The sequence below is a fragment of the Ixodes scapularis genome, unplaced genomic scaffold, assembly GCF_016920785.2.
Source record: "Ixodes scapularis isolate PalLabHiFi unplaced genomic scaffold, ASM1692078v2 PGA_scaffold1__304_contigs__length_218370807, whole genome shotgun sequence".
NCBI lineage: Eukaryota > Metazoa > Arthropoda > Arachnida > Ixodida > Ixodidae > Ixodes > Ixodes scapularis.
In genome coordinates, this window is record NW_024609846.1 from 157,831,501 (window position 1) to 157,852,761 (window position 21,261).

General features: G+C 45.1%; 1 protein-coding gene across 1 annotated transcript in view; it reads right to left on the reverse strand.

The window, feature by feature from the left end:
• The window catches only part of LOC115332893 (BCAS3 microtubule associated cell migration factor), a 54,542-nt gene that overhangs the window by 12,398 nt on the left and 20,883 nt on the right, over window positions 1-21,261 (reverse strand). The window contains exons 12-20 of the mRNA XM_040220591.3: window positions 19,442-19,535; window positions 15,672-15,818; window positions 13,355-13,645; window positions 9,107-9,263; window positions 8,123-8,226; window positions 7,954-8,033; window positions 6,653-6,843; window positions 6,072-6,169; window positions 2,135-2,305 (exon numbers count right to left, since the gene is read on the reverse strand). Coding sequence (XP_040076525.2) covers window positions 2,135-2,305; window positions 6,072-6,169; window positions 6,653-6,843; window positions 7,954-8,033; window positions 8,123-8,226; window positions 9,107-9,263; window positions 13,355-13,645; window positions 15,672-15,818; window positions 19,442-19,535 — 1,333 coding nt within the window. The remainder of the gene's footprint in view (window positions 1-2,134; window positions 2,306-6,071; window positions 6,170-6,652; window positions 6,844-7,953; window positions 8,034-8,122; window positions 8,227-9,106; window positions 9,264-13,354; window positions 13,646-15,671; window positions 15,819-19,441; window positions 19,536-21,261) is intronic.

Sequence of the window (21,261 nt, forward strand, 5' to 3'; positions counted from 1 at the left end):
GGCGTCCGAAAAATCGGTCGGCGCCTGTACAGTAGAGTCTCGATAATTCAGCCTCGGTTTATTAGGAATCCCGGATAGTTCGCAAAACTTCCATGGTCCCGTGGCTTCTCATAAAAATATGACCGGATAATCTGAGCGCTCCGCGTGTGCCTACCCGGTTAATTTGCCGATTTGGTCTTCCAGGTTCAATTTTTAGTTTCTAGGTGGCGCCAGCTGGCATCCAGATTCGGCAGCCAAACCAAAAATGACGCACGTCTTCGCTGATTTGTTTCCTGTTTGCTTGTGCATGCACTTAGTAGTCCCTTAGTTTTTTTGGGCTTGGTGTCTCGGTATTCTTGGGCTGTGGTTTGGGCCGTTACGGAACCGCATGTAAGCGATTTTGCAAGCGACGAGTCGAGCGACGGCGACATCGGCGAGAGTGAGCGACAAGCGACAGAGATTTCTCACTGTCGTCCGTCGTGTTGCTCATTGCCTTGGTCGCTCGCTCCAGTCGCTTTCATGCGGTTCGCCTCGTCGCGCGATTGACCGAGCAACAATGAAGTGGGTCGTTCTCGCTTGTTTCATATCTCGCCAAATCGCTTACATGCGACCAGCCAGGGAGCAGGAGGATACCGCCAATGCTAGCTAGTGACAGTATTGTCCCTGGGATTGACGATGAGGGAGAGGAGCTTTGCTCCCGCATTTAGGACAGTGACGGTGAGTCTGTCCGCAGAAGTTTCACAGACTACTTAAACATGGAAGAGAATGAGTAAAGTTGCTACGCGGACCTCGAGAGCGAAACCACTGAATGTGATGGCAGAAATTGATGACAATGATGAGCCGCCTCGGGCCCCCGCTTTAGGGGAAGTTATACAGTCGCTGAAGGTCGTCTGCAGCTTTGTGGAATGTAACGGCGGTAATTCTGAGATGACGTGCCTAGTTAGCCTTCTTGAAAATGTGACGGTCGGCGCCACTAATTACAGAAAGCGGCAGTCCCATATCGCCGACTACTTTCGGTGATGTTTTCTCGTTTTGAATAAAATGTTTCCTTCGAAATTCAAGGCTTCGTGCACAATCAATGGTTTTCTTTTGTTTTTGGATAATTCGCAAATCCACTTAATTTGCAAATAGTTTGCTATCCGACCAACTTCGAATTAATGAGGTTCTACTGTATATCAAAGTTGCGACTTTTGACAATCGGCGAAGCTTCCAAATTCCACTGCCAATCTTTACAAACTAAATGCCACCCCCCCCCCCCCCCCCCCAAAAGAAAAAAAAATACAAAAACAGATTTCTTTTTTTACAAATATTTAAGAATATTCTTTAGAGTGCAGCTCTTAGGGGCCCGTTTCTGGCTTGAGCGGCGTCGGCGTCGGCGTAATTGCGAGGTCACATGACTCCCCCAAGGTCACGTGACACCCCAAGTCACGTGACCCCCCCCCCCAGGACACGTGACCCCCCCCCCCCCCCCCCGAGCCACGTTACCCCTTGAGGCCACGTGACCCCCCTGAGGTCACGTGACATCAAGGAGTCACCTATCCCTCAGTACGCTTCCATCCTCCTTTTTAAGAGCTGCGCTCTAATCCGGCGTCACAGGGAATTGTAAACGGCTTTCATTTTTTTTCTTTAATTTTTATACGTCATCGATTTGCTAATGTCCAGCCATTCCAGTTCGAAAAAACGCCTACCCGCTTGCACGTCCGCTCACTGCAGTATGTTTTGTTGGCATTGGAAAACCAATGAAACAGTAGCAGGTTTTAGTATTGCCCATTTGAGCAAACGCAAGCAATGTGTGTTTGCGTTAGCGTTGCGTGTTCCACACTGCAGGAGCCCAAAATTGCGGTCTTAAACCGGAGCATGGCGACGGCGCACATACGCAGTGTGGAGCACACAAGCGCACAGTGCTTGCGTTTGCTTCTATATGCAATATTACAACTTTATTGTGAGGTACAATCTTATACCGGCTGCAGCTTCCATGGGGACAGTGATGAGTGTTGTTTGCATAAAAAAATGACTGTTCGCGAGCCATGATCATGAGCAGTTCCACCGTGCCCACTGAGCAGAACCGGGGGACCCTCACTAGATAGAGCGCTTCCTGTTTTCGCTGCGAGAGGACAAGTAAAGATCTGGAGTCGCGAATAGTGCGAGATCTCACCGCCGCCACTGGGTGTGCGAACTGGCTGCCTCTCCTTGTAGGGAGACTCGTTCATGGCGTCGGCAATCCTCTCCATGAGCTGGTCCTGACTGTTGGCCTGAGAAGAGGTCCCCGAACTGTCCGACCAGTTGCCACACACTTCCAGCAGGCTCGGGGGGCCTTCAAAGCTCCCTGCGAGGGAGGAAGAACAGAATGTACTTGCTAGCTGCTCTACGCAGGGTGTCTAGCAAATTATTGTTTTAAAATTCTCCGACTTTTCCAGGTTTTCCCTGACAATTTCAGGTGAAATTCCCTGACCGCTGTAGAGGCCGTTTATTATATAAGACCATTACAACACAAGGCATTGAGCATAGATCACTGTGAGGATCATTTTGCACGTGCTTAATGCAACTTGCACATTCCGAAATTTTCGGGTTCATCTGCTCCAGATTAAAGGAACACCGACATCGTCAGTGAAGAGGTCAGTTCTGAAAACAAAATGTAAACCCAACGCTCAACCACACACGTTCGAATGGCAACACAGCCGTCAGATGCACACTTTCGGATACTTTCGGCTTAAGGCTTGGATTGTATTGGGGTCTGCGGCTTTCCCATTTGTTACTAAATCTAGGGGTGTCGCGCACTTTTGTCAAACCAGATTTTTAGGTTGAACTTTCGGGGTTTGACTGGTTTGAAACGGTTCCACGAACCTTAGAACCTTTAACCAGATACAACCAGCTCGACTTTGTGGACAGTGTGGCCGGACCTTGATACAAGCATGTCTAAGTTTGGAGAATTTTTTTTTATGCAAAGGGTTATTTTAATTTTATGAACAGTTCGAATTAAAAGAAACTAATTCTAATCACCGAAGAAGTTAATGACTTCTTTTTTTCTACTGTATAAACTGAAATAACCAATCACTGCTGCCCTTAATTCATCCCTCTGCCATCACCATCCAATCCGAAGCGAACTGCCAGCCTGTCGCGCATGTGCAGAGCAGTCGAACCTGAGTCGAACCATTGTCAAACTTTTCACAAGAAGTTAGAAAAAGTCGAACCTGGTCGAACTCAAACCTCGACTGGTTCACGAAACCCCTAACTAAATCTAATAGCTCTGACTGGATCTAGCCTAGTGTCGTGCCCTCGATTCAATCCAATGCTTGGACTGGACTTGTCGGCTGTTCTCTTTTCATCGGGCAGCACACTCTACATCGCGTGAGCAGAGCACGCGCTCCGCTCTAAGCAGAATTTATTGCATATTTTTCTGCCTCCAAGTCCTCAAGTTTTTGCTCAGGGCACTCTATGGCGTTTCCGGCTCATTTTCTCTGACTGGGCTCACTTTTTGACAATATCCGTGACAATTCTCTGATTTTTCTCAGTAATTAAAATTTCCCTGACAATTCCCGGTTTTCCCGGTTGCTAGACATGCTGTCTACGATGCCACGGAATATATCTTGGGTCCCTCCGGAGGAAGCGAAACAAGTTTTCATTTTTAGCCAATACACATTTACTACGATTCTGACAATGACTACGATTCTGACAACTAATATTTGAGAAGAAGGATTTGCTGAGGGAATAAAAAAACTGACAAACAAAAACCTTGTTTTGGTTTATAGAGCCCTAGATGAAGTGGCACAAGTGACTTTTTCAGTTTCAGTAATTGTGCCACATACTTTTGAAAATGGTAACTGTAGGCATAACTGAGGAGGATAATTCCACAGACAAAAGAGTCTGTTGCTCTTCTTCAATAAATTAAGTTTTCATGAAGATGCTAGCACAGTCATCACCATTCACTTCGAACTAGCTAGGTACACCTAAAGTTCTTTGTTTTCGAGAAAACTCTATATTTCCCGATATTTACACCCTAAACATGTTTTTGCCTGAAAATCGGGTTAAACCCATTCATTCAAGAATTTAAAAATTGAATTCTATTATTTTCCAAATCACTGTCGTTCGAAATTATTTTCTAGGAGGCAAAGGGTTGACAGGAATACAAGCACTAGCTCCAGATCTCGGAAACGAACCTAGATTCTGTTGGCTTCAGTAAACTGCAGTGACAATGATTGAGCCCAAAAATGTTGCTTTTATGTCTATTGTAAAATAAAATTTGCTCTTCTTTTATTTTTGTTTCAACCAGCCAAAACAAAAAAGAAAAAGATAAAAAGCTACCGTATTTATGCGAATGCAGGTCGACCCTTTCTTAAATTTTTGAAACTCTGAAGTGGGGGGGGGGGTCGACTTATAAACAAACAAAAGCATTCCACCGTCAGCAAAAACGAAACAATCGCGATATCATGAACACCTCGGCTTGTTACGAGTTCAGCCGGCTGTACCTCTAGCATTGGACTATTCTTAGCACTAATTTTACAAATTGATTATTTTTTTATTTGCACGAACGAGTATTATTGATAGCGATTCGCAAATTAACCCGAATATACGGCGGTGAACAGCGCACGGCGCGCCCGACTCCCGGGGGGTGGCGGCACTTTTTGTAAGAGCCACTCCGGAGGCCGCTGGAACAGCCTCATGGCTAACTCAAGCCACGGCTTCTCTTCGCAGTTTTTCGCGTGATTCACGGTCGCACATCGTTTGATCGAGTGTTGAGGTCATGCTGGAGCGCTAACTACGTTTATTTTGTAATGACGCGCTTGATCCGGGCAGTTTGGGTTTTTGGTGCTCGTTTATGGCCATTCTTCACTCAGAAGCAACCAACAAGTGCGCTGGTGGACGCAAATTCGACCCGTCGGAGCAGGTGATGCTCCAGTGGAGTCTACAATGGCTCGGGATCTTAAACTGTGCCAACAAACATCTTTCAGGCCAAACTCTACATAGGAGGGGGATGCCTTCCGGAGTTGGAGGTCAGGCTTGCAACATACGGCGCAAAAGTGTGCAATCGGTCCCTACCCGTGACGTCCAACGCGATCGCTGAGAAAGCGCGGAAGATGCGGTTGATCCTGTCATTTGCGAAGTGCGAGATTTCGTTGGACGACTCTGACGACATGCTTCGAGAATGTGGCAGTGATTATGACGGGACTGACATCACCAGTGCGGACGAGTCGTAATCTAGTCGCGGACGAAGTGAGAAATGGGAGCAGCTTCAGTTTTCCTGCCTCCAGCATGAACTACCTAGTTTTGATAATGCCTGAGCATCTCATGCACCTCACGCGTGCAAGCGCAGCCAAAGCACGCCAGAAGGCATCGATCGCGTGTTGGAGGCTGGGCTTTCGAAACAGATACTTTGCCGTTCCCTCGTGCTTGCAGCAAAATGCGCATCTAAAGATTTTTTTTTTTTTTTTTGCTGATGTGCAATGTGAGGGGTCGACTTATAATCGAGTCGACTTACAATCGTGTAAATACGGTACTCTCAAAACTTTGCGTCGAAAGAAACAGCAGATATTTTGTGCCTGTTGAAGTGGTATTGTTGTGCATTGCAAATGTATGTATAAGCTGTGATGTTGAGAGAATGTTCTCTTAATTCAGATATGTCCAAAAACCAGACAGGGCTTGAATGGATACAGAGATGCTGTGCATGCAGAATATTATGTAAGCAACAAGAATTATGAAAAATCGAAAAGCCCAAATGAGCTCCTATATAAAGTTTCAATGCTGCTATCTTGAGTGTAACTTAAATGTAAAAAAAAAGAAGAAAATTTATATATTGAAACAGATTAATGCTCTTTATTGTTAATTATCCTTAAATATTTCTAAACATGACCTGGAAAACTTGAATTTCAAGATAACTTAAAAAAAAAAAAACGATTTTTCCGATTACAAGCTTGGAAAAAAACGGTAGATTTTTAACCCCCCACGACCTTAGAAAAATATAAAATCCAAAAACAAGGGACTCTAGGTATACTGTAAGGAGCACCGAACAAAGTTTCTGATTGAAACTACAGCATTCTCTTCCTCACAGTCGTGTCAAAAAAGAATAAAAAGCAGCAGAGTGGTTGAAAGCTTACCAGAAGTGGCCTCAATCAGCAGGGGAGGAAACACGTTGTCCGAGAAGTAAGTGCTCATAGATGGCACTGCCATGGGAACTGACACTGGACCGCTGAATCTAAAACCAACGAGAAGATTGTTCTTACTAATGGTGAAGCTAACAGGACTCAGAAACATTCACTCTTAAAAAACCACTGAAAATATTAACAATTTGGTTTAAGAGATACGAAATACACGGCCTCTGATTTTTCCTCACTTTCAACATTTCACTCTTTCAGAGTTGAACTTTGAGAAAAATAGACAAAACTTCTTGCGGAGCTACATTCAAGTGCCCAATTTCAGGTATGTACATTTGCAATTGGGATTTGCAACGTAAGCCAAATGTGTTGGTCGTTAGTATAGTCGTACCCTATACAACAATAGGACCTCACAAGTATCAAGTATAAGAAACGGAGGTGACAACCCTTTGTCACTGTTTTCCGGGAGTGCACCTGTGTAAAACTTTGCAGCAGAGTTGTTTTCTACTTGCCCATCTACAGCAGCAGGGCCATAGAGAAAGGCATTTCTCAAAGGCTGGGAGCGCGCAGGTAGCAGGGCTCACCCCGGACTCTGGACGTCGGAGTCCTCTCCGTACATGTCGGAGGAGAGCATTGCATATTTCTCTGGGCTCTGCGACATAGGGACAGACATATTTGGTGTGGTCGTATTTGTTGGCACGTTGATGATCTTGAAAGAAAACTGAGGCCCCATCCATAGCCTCCGATGAGGCCCAACATGAGTTATGATCTCCACCTGAAAACAACAAAAACAATTATCATAAAACATTGCGGAAACGCCCACTTCAATTAAGCGCCCACTACTAACATTTCCCAAACTTGGGAATTCTGCAAATTATACGTTCACTGCCCGATTTGACCAGACACTTATGTGTAGATTAAGCCTGTTTTCGGCGAAAATAAGGTAGGCGCTCCTCCAGTATTTTTTGGTATACAAGCCTGATCATGCTGACGAAGACCGGTAAGCACAGAATGCGTAATAGGCGTTCCACGGTGGAAGAGAAGGGCATCTCAATGGCACCGCCTACCAAAGATTCGCTTTCACTTCCGGCACACTCGGCGAGAGGGTGCTACATAACTGGAAAGGCCGCAAGGAGTGCAAACTCAATCGTGTGCCGCGCGAATGAGCTCGCTTTTGCGTGATCCGTACCAGCAAGCCTGGACAGCTCAGATGGTGAAACACTTGGCTCACAATTTCAAGGTGGCAAGTTCAAATCCTGCTGGGGGACCGAAGTCTCTTTATATGGGTTCCTAAGGGCGTAACGCTTTTCAGTGTCAGTTTTTCGCTACAACCGGCCGTTGCAGGACTCCATGGAAATCGGCTGATAAAACACGCTCTGTGTTAACATGAAAACTACACTTGTAAAACAACACTGGTAAGTTAACGGAACATTGGAGACCCTTACCATCAGGGAAGTATAAACACCCAGCTCCTCAACATAAAGCAGAATGTCTGCTTGAAGTGTAAGAATCTGCGCTATGGTAATTAACAGGATGGGAACATGGCATCTCTTTTGAAGGCCCAGCCTCCAGCACCACTCGTTGCCTTCCACAGGGCAGCACGTGCTCGCTCGAGGCTCATGCGACGCCGTTACCACAGGTATGAAGCTCGCTCTGGAGGCAAGACAACTGGAACTCCTCCCTGCCATCCTAATCCTGTCAGACTACAGTTACTATTATTAACCCTATCAACGTGCAAAAAGTAGCTGCACACACTTGTATTCGAAAGCAATTTACGCTATTAGTACACACGTGCTTCATCCCCCTTCAAGTTCTTTTGACACCCGCACGCCCTTAGTTCGGAGCCGCCTAAAATGCCCGACGAGCGAATGGCTGCCGCCGTTACCTGTGAGAGCCAGCTGTCATCGTTCGCCTGGTGACGATAGTCCCCTCCGCTTCCGTCCATGCGATTCATTCCGTTGACGTCTGCAGAAACCACGCCGTTTACATTTCTCTTAGCACGCACGCAGCAATGCGCCTTGCGCTACGAGCCGACAAATCAAAGGGATTGTCACCTTTGAATGAACGCTTTGTTACAGGTGCACTGGGAGCCTGCTGAGTCGTCATGAGGGGGTTGCTGCTGCCAAGGGGTTGCTTTGTATCAGGACTCGAAGGTGGCCTGAAGTGTGACGTCAATGCTGTCACGTTAGTATCCAATTTGTTTACTTATTTATACTCAAGGTCATACGACATTGCAGAGAGAAGTGGTACAATAAAACGCAGAGAGCATAATGACACACTAAACGCTCAACTATGGTTGCTCTGGAAACAAAAATCAGAAAAAGAATTTTTGAAAGTAGCTTGGTTGGGAACGATTGACATTTGGTAGCAGAGGTGGTTCCATTCTACAGAAGTGCAAGGAATGAATGTTAATCTGGTTTCAGTGATCTAAGCAACTGGAAATATGCGAGAAGTGATGGTAAGTGATTATGCAGGGACGAATGATGGCTACTTTTATGAAAAACGAATAATAAGTTCTGGCACATGGACATTAAACATCAAAATTCTGGATTTTCTGACATATCTTTTGGTGCCAATTCCTCTAATTACTTTGCCTTAATTCTGAAACCCAGATGAACAACAAATTTCATGAACTTTGCAGGTAGGCACTTTTCATTAATTTTAAGGGCACACAGAAATTGCCACAGTGAGTAACAGTTGCAAAGTTGCTGCATTTAGTCAACTTTAAGGGCCCACGTAAGCACACCATCTATGAAAGGCAAAAAAAATCTGCATACGGAAAATAAGGTGATCTGCACGAATATTGTGCAAAGCTTTACCATAAAAGTGATCAAAAAAAATTTGCAGCTCGGGCATAAATTTTAGCCAAAAAATTATCCGAGCACGTTACTGATCTGTAAAATACAAAGGCACGAAACAAACACAACAAAGCCAGATGCGCAAAGGCTTTTGTGAATGCCAGTAGTCTGTCTTTCTCTTTATTTGTTTCATGATGGAGGCTAGTGGTCTAACGATACAGAAGAGGAAGACAGACTTGCCTGAGCAGGTTCCACTGGGCATAGGCAGTCACGTCCAATTCAATGGGCGAGTCCTCGCTAACTTTGTTTCCGGCGGTGCAGGGGCGGGGATCGATGATGTATTCAGTCAGGATGCCATTGCAGTTCATAATGAACAGGGAGTCGACAGGGTTTTTTTCTGCCAAGATGACAACAATATTCACTAACTTCATTATTTGCACAAAATATCACAGATAGTTTAGCAACAGCCACACTCAAGTACAGTAGGCTCGCGATCATTCAAACTCAAATGTTTCACACAGCCGGTTAATTCAAGGAAACTTCAAAATTTTGTTTTTTCTGGTACGCTTGTAGTGCATTCATAAGCCGCTTATTTCGACCGGCATTTTTGTGGAATTTAGACTTTTTGTTCTCGCGGCCCCGTCAAGTGCGCTTCTTTCCGAGCACCGGTGCACTGCAGAGAGGCAACACCTGCAGAGCTTGCTTCCGCGGATGTTGCTTCTCTGCAGCGCAACGGTGCTCGATGAGAAGCGCACTCAACAGGGCTCAAGCGGGCGCACATGAGCTATGAAAACGGGCACTACGCCAAAATTTTCATAGCAGCTGATGGGGACGCTGTGACGTGGCGGTATGGCAAAGGCACATGTCATAGCGTCCGCACAAGTTGCAATGAAAACGGCTGCGCAGTGCCCATTTTCATTGCTCAAGTGTCCCCTGCTTAATAGTCCAGATTAGACGACTTCTTGGCCTGATGAACAAACTTAATTTTGTTTTGAGTTGTCATGTGTTGTCTAAACAGTTCACAAAAAAAAAAAAAAAAAAAAAAAAAACATTTTTGAGGGATAAATAAACTTATGTCATACATTTTACAAACATTTAATGTCTGGCATACCTACTTATGGTCAGTAGGCTTATGGGGAGGAAATTATCAAATATCTGCTTCGTATGTGTAGCCATTCATATGGCAAATTATAATTTTATCCCACATCATATTTACATGAATTACTGATAATTCAAACTTCTGATAACTCGAACAAAATTCGTGGCTTCCTGGAGTTTGAATTAATGAGTCTACTGTAATAGAGGATCCCAAACACTAATAAAAAAATCTCATTAACTGATCACCAATGGCTCTAATGATATTAATACAGAATAGATATATCCCAGACAGTACTCAACAAATTATAATGCAAACAGATGATCTATTGCCAAAGATTGATTTAATATATATTCACAGGTTCATTGCAGCATACTGCAAGTGAAGTGGCAGCGATAGCCATAGTGTTTTCTGACTCATCATACATTTGCACCATGCTAAAAGAACTCCTACCATTAAATCTGTAACCTGAAGCACTTACTTTTTCTTTAATGAACTTTGAAGGTTTTTCTAGAACACCACACCACACACACACATCACAGGCCTATATGTCTAGTAAAGTTCACCATAGTCTAGAGAAGTTGGTGCACAACAGATGAAACAGATGTCCCAATTTAGGCAAGACAGATTCCACTTTTATAGCCTCGCTGTCTTACCTGCCTGCTTGTGCGACAATGCTTTGTCCCGTTTTTGCTCCCCCGAACCCCAACCAAGCCATGTTAACCGAACCATGTCTTTCAACACCTAGCCAATGTTTTTCACGTTAAAGTGGACCAGAGCCAACTGGTTATGACCCGCTCAAATTCCAGTTAGCGGCTCGCATCTTTCCTCGAGGAACCTAGTGAGAAACGGGAGAAACTTCTCCATGTGTTGGCTAACGAACCAAAGTCACAGCCAAAACTTGCTTGCCCATGCCCCCCCCCCCCCTCCACGTTCTACTCATCAAGTATTGGTTCATCACTGGTTCGTCACGTTGCGTAGGAGCGAGCATTGAACAAACTCAAGCAAAGGCTTCAGTCGCCACCGATCTTCGGCCACTTCAATCAGTCCGCAGAGATCACACGGACACCAGCAATACGATATGTGGGACAAAAGGGTACAAAATGAGTAATTGCCTATGCTAGCTGTACGCCGTCAAAGGCAGAGAACAATCACTCGACGACCGAGAAGGAGTGTCTTGCTGTCGTTTGGGCAATCATCAAGTTCCGCCCGTACTTGTACGGGAGCACACTTCGAGTGGTCACAGACCATGACTCACTCTGCAGGCTGGTCAACCTGAAGGACCCATCGGGCTGTGCCACTGTGTTACGGCTTCAGGAATTCTATATGACCGATCTCAATGTATGTGAACGTAGAGCGCAAGTCTGGCTTCAAGCACGGCGATGCCGACCCTCTGTTCAGAAGCCCCGTCGCTTCCGCTCCTGCCATCACCGACGACGATGACAACGAGCATTTTCTCGGCGCAGTTAACCTCAACAAAATGACAGCTCTTCAACAACGCAATCCTGAACTATGCGCACTGATCGAGCACCTAGAAAACGAGGGAGCACAGTTCCGCGTGTCTTCTCGCGAGTCCTGCCAACTTCTGCTCTTCGACAAGGTGTACTCTACTAAGAGAACTTTGGGGACAACAACTCGGCGTGGCTGCTGGTAATCCCCATCAACCTTCAAGAGAAAATCTTTCAAGCTTGCCACGACGTACCGACGGCCGGACACCTTGGCTACAGCAAGACGCTCACCAGGCGCCATGAGAAGTACTACTGGCCCAAGCTTCCGAAGTCCGTCCATCTCTATGCGTGATTGTGTCACGAGTGCCAGCGACGCAAGGCAATTGTCTTGCGTCGCTGGCAATTGCTTTGCGTCGCTGGCAATTGCCTTGCGTCCAATTGCTCCACCGACCTAACCATTCTAGCAGATTGGAATAGATTTGCTCGATCCATTCCCAACACCAACGACGGATAATAATCAGATAATCGTCGCCACAGATTATCTTACAAGATAAGTCAAAACGAAATCCCTTTCGTATGAAGCTGCGGTGCAAGTTGCCAAGTTCTTGTTGAGCCCATCGTTCTCCGTCACGGAGCACCAGAAATCTTAATTATAGACCGAGGAACGGCATTTTTGGTGCAGCTGAAGCGAGAGTTCCTTCCATTCAGCCACACCAGCCGCCGTTGAAGTGCTGCTTACCACCCGCAGACCAACGGGCTAACAAAGCGGCTTGCCAGGACCATCGCCACCACAATGTCAATGTAGAGCGCAAGATGCTGAACGAGGTGTTACCCTATGTCATGTTTGCCTACAACAACGCAGTTCCGGACACCACTGCAGTGATACCATTTCAGCTAGTGCATGGAAGAAAGATGATGACGATGTTGAACTTAATGTTGCCCACGAGATCATTGATGACATCTCGTTCGGCAACAAGCAGAGAGGGGGGCGCATGCAGTCAACGAGGCAAAGCTCTGTGGAGAAGGCGGGCGTAAGGCGACGAGTTTTGGGTAGAATATATTTTTATGCTTCGAGTTGGGTTCGAGAAGTAGAAACGTTTTTCTGAAATCGAACATAGTGGAAGTTTTTAAAACCCTCCAACGTTACGTGTAGCTACTGAATACTTGCCAAAAAGAAATTTCTTATAATGCGAGTAACGTTTGAAAATGCCCATTTTGAAGTTATCGTTAACAGACAACGGGAGAAGAGGCTCCGCCTACGCTTCTTTGTCGTCGCACTGTTATTGGAAAGTCGTTGGGGTCCTTCTCTTTTCCCACTTCGCGTGGCGCAGCCAATGGGAACACCTGACTTCTTTCTCCTCAGGCCACAATGGGAAAAAAGAAGGGTTTTTTTTTATCTCCGCCGCTATGACAGACAACTGCAAATGCTGACACAGAAATCCTTGGAAAGTGTCTATGTAGCCACTTTCAACTTGTCACTTTTAATGCAGAATTGAATTCTTCCTGAAGCTAACTTTGATTTAGCCTCAAAAAGAGAAGTGTGCCACACAAGGCAATTGTGAAAGCAACAAAAACAATGAGAAAAAGAAAAAAACAAACAAACAGATGCACAAGCTTCAAAAACAACCAGGCCCGCGACACTGACACGGGGTCGCAGGCGGGGAAGACCGAGACAAGTCTATGTTCGTTGTGTTCGTCACAAAATTTAATTCTGCATACGACAGTTTGATCAACAGATAAAAAGACACAACTTCTAACTTTTACGCATGCTCTAATCAACACGTAATCCACGAGCCACCTTTTCAAAACGGGCGCTGCGGACCCAGAGCAACGAGATGACATCTCTTTATACAGTCGTTTCATGGGCACCGGCAAAAAAGCTTCGGTGTTTCTCAAGTGGGTCGCGGCAAAGAAAAAAAATAAAGTGACCCGAGGGCAGTTTACCTTTCTTGTCGCGTGCAGTGCTGGGGCTGCCCACCAGCCAGGCGCGGGGAGGGGCGAAGGCTGCGGCGATGCTGAAGGCCTCCCCCGCACTGGACGCGGAGCCGCTGACCCTGCGTCCCCTGGCAGGGGGGCTGCGAGGCACCGAGGGATTCCCGATGCTGGGCACCGAGAAGCCCACCCCCTGCTTGATCTGCGACAGGGGCACCACCACCGTGGGCGACGGGAACGGTCGCGGGTTGCCCGTGCGGCCCAGGCCGCACGCATACTTCTCCAGGGTGCTGCTAGACGAGCCTGGAACAAAGCATGCCTCATTGTCGGGGGGACTTCCGACACAGACGAAGCCTACTCTACTACACACGTTTTTCTCCGTTCCACTTTTTGGCATAAGTTTCAGTTGATTCAAACTAGAGTTTGGTAAAGGGACAAAAAGAAAGGCTCGCTTGTCTTTCCTAACTGGAATTGAATGGGCAATGCAACTGTGTCATTCTTTTTTTACTTTGTAGGTGTATTTTATAAAAGATGTTAAGATTTTGTAGACGACATAAAAGGCAATACATTTATTTGATTTTCCGGCGTAATGTTAGCATAAAATAAATTACTTTTGGAAATTTTGTTTTCAAAAGTTGCACTATTTAAGCATTCTGCTGCGTTGCTAGTGAAGAAAAATGTTGGGTACTACATTAGTACTCTAACGATAGTTTTCATAATCAATGTCAGTGTGCTTCTGATAAAAACAACTATAATTTCTTCCACAATTCATGTACACAGATGAAACTTCACACTGCACTCTGCCTTGCAAGTGCCACTATATAATTTATATTTAGTCAAAGGTTCAAAAGTTTACCCTTTTGGGTAGTGTCCTCCCTTAAGACTGGTTCGCACATTCGTGTTCGAGCATGACCAAGCGCGTTGTGCACCGTCCAGAATAATCCCAGCCTGTGCACTAGAATTTCAACGTCGTCGCAGAGAGAGGACACGAGTGCCATGTCAGCGTTCGGCTGGGCGTCGTGTCCAATCGCTGCGTCGAAGGACTCTCGGCATTGGGCTTGGGTAAAATTGCCGAGTCGGCACCATTCGACTGCCACAATGTTCCGTAGCAGAAGAGAATTGTTCGCGGGCCTCAATCGTTCTAGTTGGTGTCGGTTGTGGCCGCCTACGACGAAAAAACACACCAGCGCGATCTATCCACTAGACCTAAAGCACTTCCCACCTGCGTGTATATTTCCCAATCTTTTACGCGTCAATCTTTCGCCGTAACCACAAGATAATTCTGACAATGTTATGAACGAACGTCTCTCAAAAGTAGTGCATAGATTTTATTTTGCGAATTCCACGATACCTTCGGTCCAGTTATACGCACGTCGGAAATGTCTTGGGGCTGCCTGATAGATGGCACCACTGCGACGGTGTGTTCTCTTGTCGTGGGCGGTCGGAAGCAGGCGTGGCGTGCTCGTCCACACTCGAACACGAACGTGCGAACTGGCCTTCGGCCGCTTCGAATGCGAGCCGAGCAAAGCCCTGTCTTTACGACGGTTTTGCAACGAAACAATCTGTGAGCTCGCGCAAACTTTGTTGACGATACTGTGCACTCTGGTAGAAAAGGTGAAAGTGTCAGGTGCATGGTCGTACATCACGCGTGGCTCCGCTTCGCTTGAATTGTGCCGAGGCTAAAATACAGTTCGCAAACGGTACGAGTTCTTGAGAAAAGTGGGGAAGCTTGAGAAACCCTACAAACCCTGTTTGAGAACTTGTGCAGTGCTGTACAAAGAAAATGTTCTATTCCCGGTATATGGGGGTTATTTCTCTTCATTCGTGCTTGCTGCTTATCATGCGAGCAACTTGTTTAAATTTGCGATAATTTAGAATTCTGTGATATTTTTTCGTTCAAACATTAAAGTATATATGTGGCTACTTGAACAAGTATTTGGAAGCTGAATGGATGATGACCCCATCTGCTCTCAAGCTCTTTGCCCAAACTTTGTGTGAATATAATAAAAGCAACGAGAGGCACTAGCAGTTCGGCATTGCGAGACCTCTCAGTCGATAAAAACTTATTAAGACTACTTGTGCCAACAGCAACCTGAAGCAATGGGAAGTAGAAAGTTATCGTAAAATACTGGAGGAGAGCCCAAATGGCTACACTTCCACCGATTAGCATTAATTTGTAAGTAGGCAACATTTCTTTAGTCTTCCCCCTTCCCTCGAAATACCGGGTTTCTATCTTCACCCTTGTCTCAAAATGGTTTACACTCAGCGGCAATCCACACATAGGAACTGGGCAAGAGGCGATGTAGGACACAAGAACCGCAGAGCTCACTCGAAGAGCTGGGGCTTCCAGAGAGCACAGGGCTGTTGCGGCCCGTGGAGGGGGCCGACTGGATCTCTTCCAGGCCCGCGCTCTTGTGAAACCTGCTCAGCCGGTTCACAACTCGGGGAGAGGTGTGGGTCCGTCGGGTGATGGGGCCTGGAACACCGAACAACGCAACGCCGATCCCACTGTCAGCAGGGCCTTGTAGCCTAGCCTGGCTAATACACACATAATACTTAAATCCTTTTTTTAAATTAATATGGCCCAGATATGGAGGGTGCGGCCCTTACATGCAATCATATGGCAGTGCTCGAACTAGAAAGAATTTGTAGAGACCACAGGGGTGATTATCTATGAATGCGATGGAATTCTTCGTTGCACACATGAACAGGTCTTCAGTCTCGATTGACCAAGAAGTGGAGCCTGTAGACTGAATTCACAACAATTCAATCCTACATCAATTTTTCCACTAAGTTTAGCGGGGAAACTGACTTAGTGCATAAGTCATGTGATAACAATTTTGCCGCTAAATTTAGGGGGGGCTGAATTAGTGCGTAGGTTATATGACGTCAATTTTTCCGCTAGCGTAAATTTTTTTGCCAAGTTTAGCAGGGAAACTAAACTGGTGCGCAGGTCATGTGACGTCAATTTTTCCGCTAAATTTAGCAGAAAATATTTCCGCTAAATTTAGTGGAAAATTTTCTCGCCAAATTTAGCGAGGAAAGTATTCGAGGCCAGATTCCAGATAGACAGAAATCTGTGGTGAGTAGCTTAGTAATGCTATCGCATTAAAATGGTTTGCTAACCCTTTGACAATCGTCGCAGTTTATGTATGGCAGCGTTTACACGTTAACTCCCTTAACACGAAACTGCGGGCGGTGTAGCTTATTTGTTTTGTCCTTGGCAAACTATAAACATTATAAAAAAACAGTTAAAGTGCAGGTGAGCTGGTTTAAGTTATACATGATGATTTAAACCTGAGATTGTGGTTTGAAAAACAAACTTGCGAAAAAGGAAGAAGGAACAGACAACATCTGAAACTCAGGACAACGTTGTCTGTCGCTTTTTTTTCCTTTTTCTCGAGTTTCCGTTTTTCAAACCACAGTCTCAGGTTTCAGTCATCATGTATATAAACATTATATTAGCATGGTGTCCCGCTTTTCTGCGGATATTTACGCTCCGCACACGTGATGCGCGCGAGACGGTCGCTTCGCATATCGGCTGCTCTGGCGGTAATGGCAATCGAGCACCGTCTCTTAAGACTCTGGCTTTTAACGCTTCTCGGAATAGAATTTAGAGTACAAGAGCTTGCCGTCTGACGGAGAAGCTCTGTAAAGTACCTCCAGTTCAAAATGTGAAAACTCTGGAATGCCACGGAAGTGGACGCGCCAGAACGAAATCGAATGGAAGAAAGGTGATAACGTTTCACCTTCAGGATTTCCATTTGATGCTTCTTTATCCAAACAGGTTGAAAGTGCCATATGCGATGCTACTAGATAATTACGAAAAAAAAAAAATGTGCATTGACCTATTCCTTTGAAAACAAAATACGACCACTGAGAAACCTCTTTCGGGAAAAAAAACTTGATCGTCAAAGAGCTAAATCAATCCAGGTCCTTCAATAAATAACTCACATACTTTTATATGATTGTCCAGATTCATCTGCTATTTAAGGCAGATAATTTCGGTATCCCGGGGTCCTGCACCCTCAGTCAGAGCTCCCGTGTCAATTATAGGTCCGTATCTTACTCATTTCTGCAGGATTCTAGACGACGCATGTCAGCCAATCAAAGAGCTCGACTGGCTCAATTCTTTGTTGAAGTATACGCATGAAATGCAGCGACTCTACACCTCTCACTAGTGGCAGACCCTACCTCCACCTTTCTGGATGGCCTCTGGAGACGCCAGACTCTCACCAACTATTTGCGAATTTTACCTCTAACATATGACTTGAGTTCCAATGTGACTTTATAATATAGGATTTATCGCAGATCTTAGGACATGTATAGGTTTTTTATAATGTACTGTTCATTTATAAGGCACAAAATAAGTTTTTAAAATACATCTACCGTAATATCCCGAGCCATCGCCCACCCCCCTCCTGAAATTCATTAAAAAGTGGAGTCTCTGTGAAAAAGCACAAAAAGTTAAAAAAGATTAAAAAAAAAAACGCCCATTTTTTTGTACATATTTGAGCGGCTGCACAAGAAATACATAAAACTGAAAACTCGAGTTAGTTTTGTTGTTTTATGCAAGAAATGCTCATGAGAGAATGTTTTGCTACAGCAAAGTCCAGTTTTTGCATCCGGGCGATAAACAGCACCAATTGGCATACAGTGCAAACATTTGATTTGTGAAAGTATGCTTCTAACACTGCAATGTTCTCCTCGTTAGTACAAAAAAAAGAAGATTAACAAGAAAACAGAAATATTATTTAGGCACAATGAGCGAGCGACCAAATGGGCGAAAGAAGCGACGAAGAGCAATGCTGGGAAAACAGGAAAACCGGCGATCACGTTAGCAAATACTTGGCGTCAGGCCACATAGGACACCTTGTCAATCACAAGGAGCAGGCTCTTGTGCAACTTTCTTATTTGGTGCATACATCCGTGCGTCCGAGTGCAGCATGCTATCAACACGAGTTGAGGCGTCATTGCTGCACGGCGTGGACGGAACCGTGAAAATGGAGCTCAAAATGGGACGGTTTACAAATGTCTGTGTGCGCCGTTCCAGAAAATCTTTAATTACCCGCTGGCTTTACCTCAAACATCGCACAACCTTCCCAATCGTAGTCGCGATGTCCTGGTAGAAGGAGCGGGTTTGCGGTGACCTTATTACTTCGGTGGAGATGGACTTTGACCTTACACTCCACGGTTACATTCCAGGATCTTGTGATCCCTAAATGGGTGTTATCTTTGTGACTTTTTTTTTTCCGAACAAATTTTACTTGTAAGCAAAACAAAGAGTTCTATTTTGTTATCACCATTCTTTTCCTTTTGCATGCACATACTCAACTTCGGGGTCGTGGAAATCGGGGAGGAAATGCGTAAACAAAGTGAAGTTTCTTTCCCTCCTTCTTTTTACTTTGTCACGGACGTCCTCCAGCCTTAAGGTCCGCGGCCGCATTAAGTATTTGTAGGGGCAGGTGATCGCTCGGTGTTCGGTGTTTTTTTGGAAATGAATGTTCGTCCAAAAAAAGGGATGGGCGATGACTTGGGAAATTACGGCACACTACTCGTTTTCAGCTCAAGAACTGTAGTAAAAAAAAGTCCGGCTCCTCACGTAGCATTGCTAATTTCCCCCTTTATGTAAAAAAAATAAGACACGTCCATGTGCGCTTTAGATCAATATACGTTATCTCACTAAGACGTATGCGTTTCAAATGCCAAAAGCATCGCTTCTTCCTCTGACAACCAAATCTTGTAAAAAAGTATGCGCAGCGTATGAACAATGTGCAAAATTTCCTTTTTCCTTGAAATGAAAACGAGTATATAGGTACAGTGGTGGTACAAAACACACTTTGCTCATGAAGGTTACTTTATGGCAAGTGGCAGAGTTCATACTGAAAGCATATGACTAGACACAAGCGACCAGAAACAAACAGTATAGAAGCAGAAGCGTATAAAAAAAAAAAAAAACTCAACCTCATTTTTTGTTTTATTTGAAACAAATTATTCCAGCTCTGTTCTTTATGCTCTTACTCATGTAAGCTACACAATCCTGCTGCAGCTAGCATATCTTTTTCAAAAATCTTTGTTGATGATAAAAAGAAAACTTACCTCCATAAGGAGTGATAGGAAAAATATGGGATGTCCCTCTCAAGGTGCTCACTGCTATCCACCTACTGTCCAGGGAAAAGGCCACATCTTGGATCTGGCAAGGAAAGGAGTGGACGAAGTTGACAAGGTGAATTTCACCTAAACAACGGATTCTCTCCCTGAATTCTTAAACAAAGGACAGGGCAGTCAAATTTAAAAAATGCCCAATAATAAAGCACAAAAAAAAAGAAAAAAGAATCTAGCTTTTTCAAAGTTGCCCTGAAAACTTTGAATGAAGAGAGCCAAGTTTGCTAGCTAAGTTGCCATTGGGTAGTGACTATTTCGATGTCTACACTCAAATAATTCTAAATATCATTTTAACGTTTGTGATGCCACTTCCTGAAGATGTAAAAATATTTTCGAAATCATTTTGACGTTCCCCGCAACAATATTTGTTTCTCCTTATTTTGACATCTCAAACTTTGGATCTTCGGAGTTCAGAGTAGAAAGTGAATGAAAGTGGTGGTCAAACAAATATTTTGCTTGCAGGTGGCGTCGCGGTTCAACATGCATTTTCTGAAAACAAATGTGCAGTCGGCTGCAGTTTTTATGACTTTTTAAGTGATGCGGAATGCAAAAGAACTCCTCGAAGTACAACATCAGCTATTAGGCCGCATGTAACATTTGCTTGGTTGTGACCAACATCACAGAATGTGGCACCACTGCTTTTCATGGCTTGTTTCCCATGTTTTATATAGACAAAGGAGCTGAATGCCGGGTCATAAAATTTCAGTTGATTGGGAAATCCGTGTATCTCGTCAAAAGGGGCCAGAAACTTTCTTAGCTCACACCGGTCAAGAGACATCAACGAAGCAATGTTTGCATTCCCAACCTTTTATTTAACATCCCGATCATTTCACAGTTTATCCGCTTGTTATATATGAACCAGAAAATTCCAGAAAGATCCACTGGTAGCATAAAATTGAAAGAATAAAACATGGAGGACAAGCACAGGACAACCACGTTCAGGACAACCACATGCCTTGGGTGCAGTGCTCATGGGGGTGCAGCTGGATAGTGAAAAGGCGGGGCCGGAGGGGGGGAGGGGAGGGGAGCTTGTCCTCCGTGTTTTATTCTTTCAATTTTATGTATTCATGTTCAACCCGCTCGCCTTTACCAGTCCATTGGTACATTCTTAAAGAATGCGCTAGCATGACCCTTGGAAACGCCCCACATGTCTCCCTTTGGGAAACTCTAACGCAGTCCCCTTTACTTTTTTTCTTCTGGCTTTCTCTTTTGCTTCCTCTACTTTTTGCTGCCTCTTTTTGGCCTTGTTACGCGGCCAGTGTTAGCGTTTCCCAAAGGGGGACATGTGGGCCGTCTCCCAAGGGTAATGCTAACGGATTTCCTAAGAATCCACCAACGGATCTCCCTGTAATTTTTTTACTCCTCTTCTATCCTATGCCTGTCAGAGTATGTCCACACCCTTGGATATGGTCATCCATATCACTCATGGAAAGAACCAAATCCATATCACTCATGAAAGAAACCGCACCGCATGCATATCACTCATGGAAGGAACTGCATCCCTTGTTTTAACTGCACACACATAATCACAGCCCACGCACTGCTACTACGGAAACCCAGAGCAAAGAAGGACCGGCAACGCCGGTGCAGCAACTGTGCATACGTGCACAGTGGCATTACAAGGGCAGGGCGGGGGTAGATTGCCTTGGGTGCAGTGCTTGTGGGGGTGCAGCTGGGCAGTGAAAGGGAGGGGGGGTTGGCGCGGCGGGCTACCACCTTGGGGGCCGCTGGCCCTGGTGAAGCCACTGCGCCCA